At 36.9% G+C, this 13,189-nt stretch overlaps 1 protein-coding gene and 1 pseudogene across 10 annotated transcripts in view; both read right to left on the bottom strand.

Moving 5' to 3' along the window:
- Positions 1-5,200: 5,200 nt before the first annotated feature.
- Positions 5,201-8,313, bottom strand: LOC127431923 (uncharacterized; annotated as a pseudogene).
- A 1,403-nt stretch (positions 8,314-9,716) lies between these two features.
- The window catches only part of LOC127431906 (receptor-type tyrosine-protein phosphatase mu-like), a 359,297-nt gene continuing 355,824 nt past the window's right edge, over positions 9,717-13,189 (bottom strand). For all 10 annotated transcript variants that reach the window (XM_051682542.1, XM_051682543.1, XM_051682548.1 and 7 more), the window contains one exon: positions 9,717-10,593. In XM_051682542.1, coding sequence (XP_051538502.1) covers positions 10,540-10,593 — 54 coding nt within the window. In that variant the 3' untranslated portion in view covers positions 9,717-10,539. The remainder of the gene's footprint in view (positions 10,594-13,189) is intronic.

Genomic DNA, 13,189 nt, shown 5'->3' with positions numbered 1-13,189 from the left:
GAACTAATAAAACACGATTTAAACAGTATTATTCAGCGGTTTGTTCTTGTCTAATCTGATTGGACAAATGGCAATATTTTAAATAAACATGATTGGCAATATGGACATTTTGCTTCATTTTGAATAATATAGACTAAGTTTGCAAAACATGTATATAGCATATTTAAGACAAGCAATATAACATTGTTCTATTAAAACATTTAAATATTTTAGAGGTTGAATGACATCAATAAGATTGATAAAGCTAAAGCTGCTGCCATCTCCTGGAAACCAACTAGAAATGCAAGCTGACCTGTGATTAGAGCTGTCTAGATAATCAAGCAATCTCTCTAAAAGATGCTTTACTTCAAATTGACTTACACTTCACTTGTTCCACTCAAATCTCATTTTACACTTCGCATATTCAAACTGGAACACCTGCCATCAGTTACTACACTTGATCAAACTTTTTAAGTATACACTCACTGAGCACTTTATCATGTGATTATCTAATCAGCCAGTTGTGTGGCAGCAGTGCAGTGCATAAAATCATGCAGATACGGGTCAGGAGCTTCAGTTAATGTTCACATCAACCATCAGAATGGGGAAAAAAACCATGGACTGTGGCATGATTGTTGGTGCCAGATGGGCTGGTTTGAGTATTTCTGGGATTTTCACACACAACAGTCTCTAGAATTTACTCAGAATGGTGCCAAAAACAAAAAACATCCAGTGAGCGGCAGTTCTGTGGACGGAAACGCCTGGTTGATGAGAGAGGTCAACGAAGAATGACCAGACTGGTTCAAACTGACAAAGTCTACGGTAACTCAGATAACCACTCTGTACAATTGTGCTGAGAAGAATATCATCTCTGAATAGTGTTCCTTATAAAGTGCTCAGTGAGTGTATATTACATGTTGTTATTATTATTAGAATTACTGTTATTACATCTTTACAACAAGTGCATAATAAAGATGTTCAGGTTGAACAAGAAACCGGACGAGAATTTGCATTTTTAAGCCATGGGTTCCCTCAGGAATTACTGATGGACTTCTGGTCGCTCTCCAATGTGTGTCCATGAGGAGACTTGGTTCACGGTGCGTCTCGCATGACGTAAGCGTGCTGGCATGTTCAAATGAAAGCAAAACCAATGAAGCTTGTTAACAGTGTTCTCTTGTAAACAAAATGAACTACACTTCCAGTTGTATCGCGTTAGTTCTCAAGTGAACTTGCCAATGTGCTTACATCACCAGAAGTAAACAATTACAGTGAAAAGGACATAAATATTGATCTGTTTCTCACCCAAAACGATCGTTTCGCTTTAGAAGACATTCATTTAACCACTGGAGTCGCATGGATTATTTTAGTATGATTGTATGTGCTTTTTGAAGCTTCAAAGTGTTGATCACTATTTACTTGCATTGTATGGACCTACAGAGCTGAAATATTCTTCAAAAAAAATCTTTATTTGTGTTCAGCAGAAGAAAGAAAGTCAAACACATCTGGGATGGCATGAGGGTGAGTAAATGATGAGAGAATTAAAATTTGGGGGGGAACTGTCTCTTTAAAAAAATTGTGTGTTAATGCAAACATAAACCTAGCAAAGAAGTGTAGCACGTTTATTTAGACTCTAAACCTAACCATGATGGTAATGTAAAAAGCCCTTTTGAGTACGATAGAGGAAAGCGAAACATTCGGGTTCAGAGCACATCTGTGACATATTTCATAATGTTAACCCCAACCCAAACCCCGCACTCAAACATTACCATAAATTTTAAATCATGATTGTAACTTATACGTTTTGTGTGTGACCGAAGAAAGGAAATATGAGAGTTTGGAAGGAGACAAGTTAAACATACAGGCAACACTTGTTCTGCTAGAGATAGGCAGAGATCTGATTGAAAACTGCCCTTTCAAGTATTTTCGCCATGAATGAGATGAGAGAGACTGGTCTGTAGTTTTCTACTTGTGTTGGGTTAAGTGTGAGTTTTTTCAGCAGCGGGGTTACTCGAGCCTGCTTAAATGTAGTGGAAAAAATGCCTGTAAGTAGAGATGTGTTAATTATGTGTGTGAGTGTAGGTAGGATGGATGGAGAGATGGCCTGGAGAAGGTGGGAAGGAATGGGGTCAAGGGGACAGGTGGTGGGGTATTTGGAGAGAAGGAGTTTAGAGACCTCGGAGTCAGTCAGAGGAGAGAAGACAGAGATAGAAGAGTTGCATACAGGAGGTAGGTGTTTGACAGGGTGTGGTTCTGAGAATGTATTGCTGATGTCTGTATCCTTATTAGTAAAAAAAGTGGCGAAGACATCTGCTGTAGGTGAGGTGTCAGACGGTGGAGGGAGAGGACAGAGGAGTGTGTTGAATGTTCTAAATAGGCTGCGAGTGATTATGTTGACAAATACGGTTTATGTATTCATGAGAAACTACTGAACATCCAAAAGGAAGGTATCATGAATATCTTGACAGTCACTATAAGATAATAATGGGCCACTGGCTCTTTAAGAACTGACTTTGAAGAAATATTTTGAAGGTTCCTTTCATTAGAACTGATCAAATTTCCTCCCAGTTCTGCTGCCTGTGCTGGTCTGTGTTCACATCATATTATTTGGGTCCGAACTGCGGTCCGATTACATCATCAGCGTGAGTTCAAGCGGCAGCTATTTACCACTGTGACTAGGTAACAACTTGAGAAGATCTCACTGTGTTATGTGACGTAATAAAGTTTGTCTCTTTGGATTTACCACGAAAAATTGCCATGCACATAACAACACTTGTGTTTGTCTCCCACAGATGCATTGAATGTGCAATGATGTGATGAATATTAGCGTTTGTCTGCCACGAGCCTGTGGAATGCATTGCTAGAGATATGACAACACACTCTCACGGTGAAATCGTAAGGATTCGTATGACTTTTCTAAATTTGGCTAATTCGTATGATAAAGTACGACTGCACTCGTATGACTTTCACTACAGCCAATGACATCGCTGGACATCTTTACATCTAATACGCAACAATTACTTGCTTCTGTCACACACAACAGCTTCCTCTCATGTTTACACACTCTACTGATCGGTTAAGTTTAGATAAGGGGTTTGGGTAAGGTCATAATATTAATAAGTATGTCCTTTTAACACCTCGTGTGCAGAACTCGCACTTACTTCTGCTTTAGACATTCAGGCATTTGCATGTTATGAAATTGTACTAATTTATACGATTCATATCCCGAGGTTACCGGCCAGATCCAGCTCCGTTCCTGCATGGTGTCGGACTCCACTGCTATGTGTCTCTGTGTGATGATGACTAAATGCAGCTGGTGCCAGCCAAACATCACTTCAGTCTATTACGATGGACTTCAGAGGATGAACTGATGCCAACTCCAACTGTAAGACATGGGATACTTCATATGCCACTGCCTGAACCTTGAACTTAAGATAGACCTCACCGAACCTCACCGAAATGACCCGCCGGATGAACTGCGATGCACCTCACTGATCTCTGCCTGCATCACCTCGGTCTATTGATGGACTACACTCTTATAATGGAATATATAGACTATCAATTAATTGCCAATAAAAGCCTTCATCAGCCAACTAACAAAGGACAATGCATCTATGTGAACTTCTGCAGTTAATCCAGGATGAACTTCAAAGACATTAGTCATTAATCTTACAGTTCATACTGAATCTTTGTTTAAACACTGACCCTTAACACTTACTTAGTTTACTAATCTTAAACCATGACTTGCACTATACATAAGTAATATTGACATTATATTCATGATGTTATTTTTCTCCATTAATCAACATCTTATGGAGTTTTGTGTTCCTTGCCAAAGTCTTGCCAAGTCAGCTTGCTCACTGGGGTTATAAATACAATTATTATTTAATTACTTATTTTTATACACACTTCATAATCATATTTAATCAAACTACACAATGATCACTCTAAGACTTTATAGATATTACAGTTTCATTACACGTCATCATAAGCGGTTCACTTCTGCGATTTGATACGATTGCGTTCATATCAGCAGCTAATTTTCGTAGCGCCACAGAGTCAGTGTTTACATTTTGAGAAAATTAACCCAAGAATGGCTTACTTATAGTTCACTCTGAATGTTACATGTCTTTTAACACTTCAGCTTTAAAGAAATTACAGTTACTTCATCTGACACCCTACACATCACCTTTATGCATTTATCCTCGTTTAGAGTGCTAATATCAAATTCCAGAAAAACACATTTTTAAAATTAGCGGAGATGAGGGGCATTTGTAATAGTCAGGGGTCAGTTCTTTTTAATGCTTTCCATGAGTTAAATGGTTCATATAATCCTGGAGCAATTAAAAATAATATTTTTTTGTGTTATACCAAATCAACTGTGTTATAAATGTTGTTTAAATTTCAATGGCTTTAACATTTGAGTAGATTCTAAATGAATAAGAGAAAATACAGACACATACTGTGGTATTCCTAACATTAATCACAAACCACTGATTAAAACACACACACACACACACACACACACACACACACACACACACACACACACACACACACATCTTAGGGTTATCATTTGCAATAATACAAATATAACTATCAATTGGAGCCAGTGGTGTTGATGCCTGTGTGGGTATGTGGATATGTAGAGTCACTAGATCAACAAATGGGCGGTATACTATAGTTCATGAGTTTACAGTTGAAGGGATAAGATCATTGATACAATCTAGTTCAACACATAACATAAGATTAACCATATGTGACCCCGTGTACACTGTCATTTAAAGGTTAAACTTCTGGTGCACCGAGTCACGTGACACAACAACATGACGTCGATTTCCGTGAAGTGTTTCAATGGGTGCAGCGCCAACAAAAGTGCCTCTGGTAAGAAATCTCTTTATGTTTTTTTCACTGAAACCTGTTTGGTTGTAAAGAGGAGAATCTCTAGTTTCGTTTGATATGCTGCTTTAAAAAATTCATTCATTTTTTGCGTGTCAGCACGCTGATAAACATGATGTCCACATATGTGGATTTTGGGACAATATTCCCTCCAAAGTTGAAAAAACAGGTTACAGTTGTTATTTTGAATAACTTTCAACATTAACACATCTGTCGGTCATTTTGGTTTATTTGAACATAAATTGTTATATTTTACTTTATCACTGTACAATACGGTTCTATTCATTAACATTAATAAATGCATTACTATATATTTACTGTACATTATCACATTGAGAATAAATGGGTTCATCCAAAAGCTGAAAATGTGTCTTTCAGAGACTTTATATGGAGTTAGGATGAAAATAAGGTGCATTTCAAACTGTTCTGAGACCAGTGCAGACAGACAGCACACTGGAGGTTAAGTCGTTCACTAAATAGGGAGCAAGGGAGCGTCCTATATCTCTCTATGCAGTTAAGTGCATTCACTCCTAAAATCTGATCAAAAGTTCAGTTTCAGGCTGCAGATGATGTTTGGATCACTCAACATGTTTGACAGACATGAGACAATGATAATCAGTACATAGATTCAGAATTTATAATGTATCATTTTATTTGAACATGGTTGACAGTGATTGGATGATGCTGGACATTACTTTAAATCTGATGTAATGTCTGTAACGTCTCAAAAACATGAATAATCAACACTCCTGGAAACATAATAAACAATTTGATGAAAATTTGTAAAGCAAAATGGCTTTAAGATGGCATAAGAGCAATATTCTGTTGGATAATGAAAATGAGAACATCTATTCAGTGCATGTTACTGTTCAATAGCAGGTACAGCCGCTCTTCCATTATCATCAGAACCCAGTTTCTGTAGTTTCTCTATAACGATGTTGTATTGTGTTTGCAACTCGTCTTTGGAGAGAGAAGAGGGACTGATCTCCAGGAATTTATAGGCACTTTTTGCTTGAATGCTGAAGATACTGTGTGCTTTTATGCAGCTCTTGCCAAAACTTGTCCAACACTGTTCAAGTTAAAAGCCAGAAAGTCAGTGTTCAAATGCTTCAGGACAAATCTTACAACACTTTAAAAACAACAACACTCTAGTCATCAAATAACCTCACAATCTCTTACCCCTTCAGCTATATCAACTGTCTTAAGGAACTCTTCCTTTACAACATCAAAGTCTTCAATCATGTCCTCTCCAGCAGAGGTCTACTGTTTTAGTGAGTCCAGCAGAGAACACACTTTTCCCCAGAACACTTGAAGCTGAATCAGAACTTCCTGAATTTGAGTCAGGCACTTCTGAACCTCATCAAGGTGAGTAGCATTGGGTATACCACCTGTAGAACCAAATAAAGCAGTCTGTAAATCAGACGCAAATACTGTACGAGCCCCGTTGTATTCTGTATAAGCATTAAAAATAAATGAAAGTCACAAACCCCACAAATGCTTGTAAAACGTTCTCACCATTTTCAATTTTTAATTGGGCTAATTTAAGCTGGTGTTGCATCAGCTGATTCTGGAGCTCCCACTCTTCTTTTTTTAGACGTTCTTTTTCAGTAGTAATCTTAGACATTTCATCAGTAAGATTTTTCAGTATAAGTTGATCAGAAGTGCCATTCACCATTTTAACAGCGTAACTGATAATGTTGTTCATGAATGGCACGATTCTGGTAAAAAGGCGAATATTTTTCCTCCAACCAGACTCATTTTCACCGCTTTCTTTATTTTTGCTGGTGAGGCTGCTGATACATTTTTGTATCTCTGACTCTTTCACCTCCAGCTCTTTCTCAGTTTTGTTTTTCTCTTCACTGACGTTCTTACGTTGTTTTTCCAGATCATCCAGAATCTTCTGAATTGTTTTCATCTCTGATGTTTGTCGTTCCTTTCGTTCCTTTGTTTGATTCTTTACAGTGATGATGTCACTGGTAGATGACGCAACATCTCCGTTAAGTTTATCATACCTGAATATATAAAATACCGGGTCAAATTCATCATGAAATATGGAATATAATTGTCATTATTGTATGTTTATGTCTGCTTATGTTTGTGATCCTAATTAGGGTTAATTTGTACATTTATAAATGGCTAATGACTTCCACGTTCCTATTAAATGTTTTACCTGTCTACAATTTTTCCAACATCATCAATGATTTCATTGATCCATTTTATAGCTTTTTCCAAGTATTTCTTGGCTAAATTTGGTTTATTCTTCTGCACAGCCACCGTCAGCATGGGGAACAGTAATGTAACCATGTTGTCACTGGTTTCTACACACTAAAGAGAGATTTTCTCTGATAATTTGAAGGTTATTTTACTTATTTCAGTTCATCAAACATTTCTTTATAACATGCAAAGACCTCAAACAGATGATTACAAACTGGTAAACTGGTGCTTTGTGATTAAGAGCTTTAAATACAGTCAAAATAACCTTGTAATCTGTCCTAGATTTTAAGTATTTGAATGATTGTCAGAATTGTACTCGTTCACTTCCATTTTTTCCTTAACAAATTTTAGTCAACGATTCAATAAAGCATAAAAAAGATGCTAATTTGTCACCAACTACTGGTGTAAAGATATAAAGTCAGAGTCAAGAATGTCAGCAATATTGCCAAATCACAGGGTATATATTACTGAAAGTATTAAAACAGACAGTAAAGTTTTTCTGCACAAATTTAAAGGGGTGTTCAGGACAACTTGGAATTGCAATTGGTCATACCTTCAGCAGAAGAGCCTCAGAAGATCCAAACAGAAGTCGAGTTTGTACAGCACGGTCCCGTATAATCCGCTCCAACTTTGGGAATTCACCCAGACACAGGTAAGAGAGATTATAGAGCAGAGCTACACGCTCAGCAGATGGAAGAAGCTCCTGGATGAACTCTGGACTACTTGTGAGATCTTTTTTAGCAACCTCTAAGATACCCCAAAATAAGCCGTTATACCCCCGAGTAAGTTATCAATGATGCAGAACACGTTAATATCTGTCAGTTTGTATTGTTAACATGTAAAGGTGAGTTTGAAGATGATGTGGACTCTTACCTTTGATATCAGCCATGTTTCTCTGTAGATTGTGCACTACAGATTAAAAGACATAACTTGCCTCTTCACTAACAAAGACAACTTTCCTTAACTCCTCACCGTAAAATGTTCTGGTGCACACAGTACAAACCCTGACAATGCACAGACAATAATTCTACATTAAATGCTTTTATTATTTTCAAAAGCTCTTTGATCTTGTGGCATAACACTTTACCTACATTTTTTTACAATACATATAATAAAGCTTTTATTTAGTCAGTTTCTGTGTGTATATGTCTAGATATTTGGATTTCTGTTTGCATAGTGTTAGTATATATTCTTCAGATTACTTATACGTGAATATAGTAGAGTTAAAAATAAAGTAACTATACTTACATGGTCTTAATAGCACTAGTGCTGTTTTCACCAACTTACAAACCTGCTAGAAACAGCATATTTATACTCATGGAAATACCGTGCCTTCCAAGTAATGGAAGATCATGTGATTTGCAGGAAAACTAGGCTATAACTTTCTTTTCATGTGGGTTTATAAGGAACAGTGCATTTGAAAAGCATGTTTCCTCACAGCTTAAAAGCAGAATAATTATTTCATTTGTTTAAAAAACTATAACATGCTTTATGTTGTAAAATCTAGTGTTTTTTTACTCATGAAAAAATGACTAAATTATTTCGGTTTATTTAAAAACATGATAATATTATCATTGTTTAAGCTATTTCTGGATTATAATTACAGACAGAGCACTAAATCTTGATTGAGCTCAAGAAGCTTCTGAAATATTTTCATTTAATGTGTTTATCAGCAGTTTTTATTCATTTATCTTTGTGAGTATCCCTCAGACAGTCTTGAACTAACTCCAGATACTTATCAAATCCATCTTACAATGCCAATGTTATCATGTTTTTCTATCTAGAAGTCATTTGAGCCTTTGATAGCATCTGTTCCTGTATGTCCTGTCACCTCCAGTTCAACCTCAGCAAGTCTGATCTCCTCTCCTCTGCCAAGATCTAGTTTCTTTCCATCTTTTATGACTTCAGCACTGAAAGCCACCCTATAAAACCCTTTAATCCATATTGCAGAACTGCCTAAACCTGCCACTTCTTTGTTCTCAACAACTTAATTTCTGGCATTTAAGCCATACTTATCGGTCACATATGATTTACTATTATGAGACTGTTGTAAATAACGTCTGCACCAACGTCTGTGGTCATGTAAACACATTAAATGGCATTCCTGTATTGGTGTAAAGTCATAAACAACGTAAATAAAGAATAAATCATTCAACACGTTTTTTTTTCTCTCCCATAACCACGATTTCTCATTGCATGTAAACACTTTTACTGTTGATCTTACCTGTTTATCCAGTGTGCACATGCCTCTAGGTTTGACGTCAGAAGCAGAGAATAACTCGAATATTTCAAATGTCATGTAAAGATGGTTTTCTTGATCTGTCAGAATCTTTTATATCAGCTGAATTTTGGGGGGTTATTGCTGTGCATGCAAACAGACTCATTGCTAAACAACGAATAGCAAAAAATACCAGCTAAATAAGAATATATTAATACAACTGTTGGACCGATATAAGGTTGCATTTCTTTCTTTAAAGACGTTTGTTCTCCTCCTAGTGCAACAATTTGCTAGTTGTGGCGATTAGGAACTACTTTCTTGATCTGGAAAAACCTCAAATGTTCCCTAAAATGTGCGTTCTCCACAGTCAGTGTAATCTCAGCAGCACAAAAGACACATGAATGACACATTGGCAGATATAGATATGTATTTATAGGTTTTAACTTTCATTTTTTTTCATACCAGATAAATAAAAAGTTAACAATACAATCTGGTCATCATTATAAGTGGAGTCCTTATGATAATAATGACCAAATGAACACATGATTGTCACTCTGTGTGATTTACACACACAAAAAAAAGAAGACGTCAATGAATAAATTATCTGGTGAACTTCAGCTATTTACAATATCAACAAAATGATCACAAGTACAAGCTTTGGGTCTCTGACGGGACGTTTCAGCGGTGCGCGGATCATTCATTTCAGCAGTATTTCAGTCGTTCAACACAAACACTTGTAGCGACGTAACACGTTAATATCTGCACTCTTAATGCCACATATGATTTCACTGTACATGCCAAAGAATTCTAGAAGTACAAAAACCAAATAAACATTTAAAAAAAAGATTATATAAAATTAACATCCATGTGATGGAGATCATCCGATGAGGATTAAAAAGACACGAGCGGATGAAAAGATAAACACGACGGCGTTCTCTTCTGCACTGAAAACTCGTGTCGGACGAATACTGAAGTCTTGTTGATACGAGCACACAGAGGCAAAGACACGAGTGCGGGAAACGGAGAGTTTATAAGGGCAGTGCAAGAGTCCCAACCGCTCCGGAAAAACAGAATCAAAACCGTATCTAGCGTCTCCGACGTGGCGGTTTCAGCAGCTCTCCTCCAGAACTGTCCGGTCCAGTTTGAAACATTCTTGTGTTTTAGTGTCCAGGGGTTTAGGGGAGGTCAGGGGTCATGGTTAAATAATCAGGGGGAGCAGCTTCCACACATTTTTACCCAGAATTCAAGTATTCCAGTGCCACTTCATAACAGAACTTATACTGATCCTGCAAGAGACAAACACAGAAACCAGCAAGTATCAGAATTAATACAGTCTGAAAGCGTATTTCACAGAAATACAAGAAATGTGCACTTCCTGTTGTTTCTTCATTTTTGTGTCATTTCCGGCACATCTCAAATTCTGTATTGTGTTTAATAGAATTCTGTGCTGGAAATGACGCTGATGGAAATGACATTTTTAACCGTTTTTGGTTAAAATGATCGACTCCTTTGTCTTGCTAAAACTAATTTCATAGCCAACATTTTATGTGTCCTAAATAAACACAATTAAATATTTTTTTCCCTACAAATTAAAACGAAAATTCTAGATATATTTTTCACATTTAATTTAAATATTGTTTTATTTATTTTATTATGCTTTTATTATATTTATGTAGTTTAATATGTTTTGTTTATTTTAATCTTTGGTAAGATAATAATTGCTTTAAACCTGTAATAATCAGTATTTTTTAGTGCCGTCAGTCGATTAAATTTTTTTAATCACGATTAATCGCATTTTTTGGTAGTTAATCACGATTAATCGCATTTTTTGGTAGTTAATCGCGATTAATCGCATATTTTAAAAGTGCTGAAATTTGACACTATAAACACTTCTACATATGTAGAAATATAATGCTTTATTGTTATTTTCCAAACAAAGCCTTCCACAATATAAAGATAGAAATGCACTAAAATATCACCAGTTCAAGTAACATTAAACGTTTCCTGAAGTCTGAGTGGGAGTTTGACTAATTGAAAGAACTAGTTTCCCCACATAGTTTGCATATTTGTTGCAATGTGCATTAAATCTCTTAAACTCTCATCCTCTGCAATATTAATCTGCTAGTAGACTGTGATTATACACTTTTTTACAGCAATCGTGAAGCTGCGTTCATGATCCGCGTCAGAGCATCAACACCAGCGTCCAGTGCCGCTTTGAACTCACCATAAACAGCGCTTGCAGACAAAAACGTCTCATTCTGAGTTTTGGTGATGATTAAGATTTGGTGCGCTTCTGTGATCATTTAGATGTGCCTTACATAGGCTGAAAAATACTTGATTTCTATCACAAGTCCCATCTGGGCTTGTTTCGTAGATCCAATAGTGTTAAGAGCTTCTTTCTCCATCATTTGATCACTGACAGGGAAGCTATGTCAGAGATAATTTTATTTACTGAGATAACAAGCTCTGCGGCTCTATCACAGGAGAGAGAGTAATGGTCAACTTTAGCGGTGGAAGGCTTCACACCATCCACTGTGGCATCTGTGCACAACTCACCGCGTGCCCTACTGAGAACGAACCACATTATAGCGACCACAAGGAGGTTACCCCATGTGACTCTACCCTCCCTAGCAACCGGGCCAATTTGGTTGCTTAGGAGACCTGGCTCACTCAGCACGCCCTGGGATTCGAACTCGCGACTCCAGGGGTGGTAGCCAGCGTCTTTTACCACTGAGCTACCCAGGCCCCCGGTATGATTTGTTTGAAGTGTAATTTGTAGGGCTGGCCCCTGATAGTCGACCAAAGGGTAGTCGATGAGAAGAGTCTTGGTTGACCAAGTTTTGATTGGTCGGCTGGTCGCAGAAAAAACCACATAAAAATGACGAACACCGGTATTAGCGCTGGTTGGACGCTAGGTGGTACTATGGGGTAATTTTCATTAAGCAGGGTTAGTGGTAAGCCTACACAATAAAGCAAGACACCTTGATTTCAAACTTTGAACTTTATTTATTTTAACTACAAATTCAAATGAAACTGGAAAAAAAAATAAGTGCAATTAAAATGTGTGTTGATAAAAACTTAAATCAAATACATTTCTGAATTCAAATTGCACTTCAAACGAAACGAAAAAGCAATTAAAGTAATAATGTGATAAAAGAATAATATATATATATAAAGTAATCACCTTTCCATTTACCGTCAGGCAAGTGTCCGTCTAAACATGCAGGCGGAAAATTACTAACACAAATGAAGACATTATAAATGTAAACATAATAATTATAATGATGATAATAATCACTGAGATATAACTCGTGCTTCGAGGTGAACGTGTATGATTTAATCACAGATGTATAGGCTGCAGAGTTGCGTTCACAATGAACTGTTCTGTGGAAATAAAGTGAACTCAAAGCTCCTCCTGAACGGAGATGTCTGAGGTCATTTACAGCACTCGTAGACGATACTGTTCTTGCGGAAGACAAAAACAAAGAAAGAGTGACAACGTTTTACATACGTGTGTTCCACAAGACTGCACGCCTCCGTATCAGTGCGTCATATATGTGCATAGATGCTTTTCTGTCATCTGTTCTTAATAATATAATAAAGTGTGTTTCTTCAAGTGCAAGTCTGTGAGTCTACGGGCAAATTATTTGTAATATTAATTTGATAATAATAATAGCATAATAATAATAATAATTTAATACATGGGCAAATGAGCCAAATATCGTCTTGACATCGTCAAAGTCATCAGCTATTGATCACTCTGACCATCGTCGATCCCCGAGATCATCGTCTGTGCATTTCTCTCTATAAATGAACATAATGTTCAGACAGTCTCTTTGCTGGTTTTTCCGTCACATTCAGGATCATTACCGCTTTTGCCGG

This window comes from Myxocyprinus asiaticus, chromosome 41 (assembly GCF_019703515.2).
Source record: "Myxocyprinus asiaticus isolate MX2 ecotype Aquarium Trade chromosome 41, UBuf_Myxa_2, whole genome shotgun sequence".
Classification (NCBI taxonomy): Eukaryota; Metazoa; Chordata; class Actinopteri; order Cypriniformes; family Catostomidae; genus Myxocyprinus; species Myxocyprinus asiaticus.
This window is presented reverse-complemented; position numbering and strand designations above follow the sequence as displayed.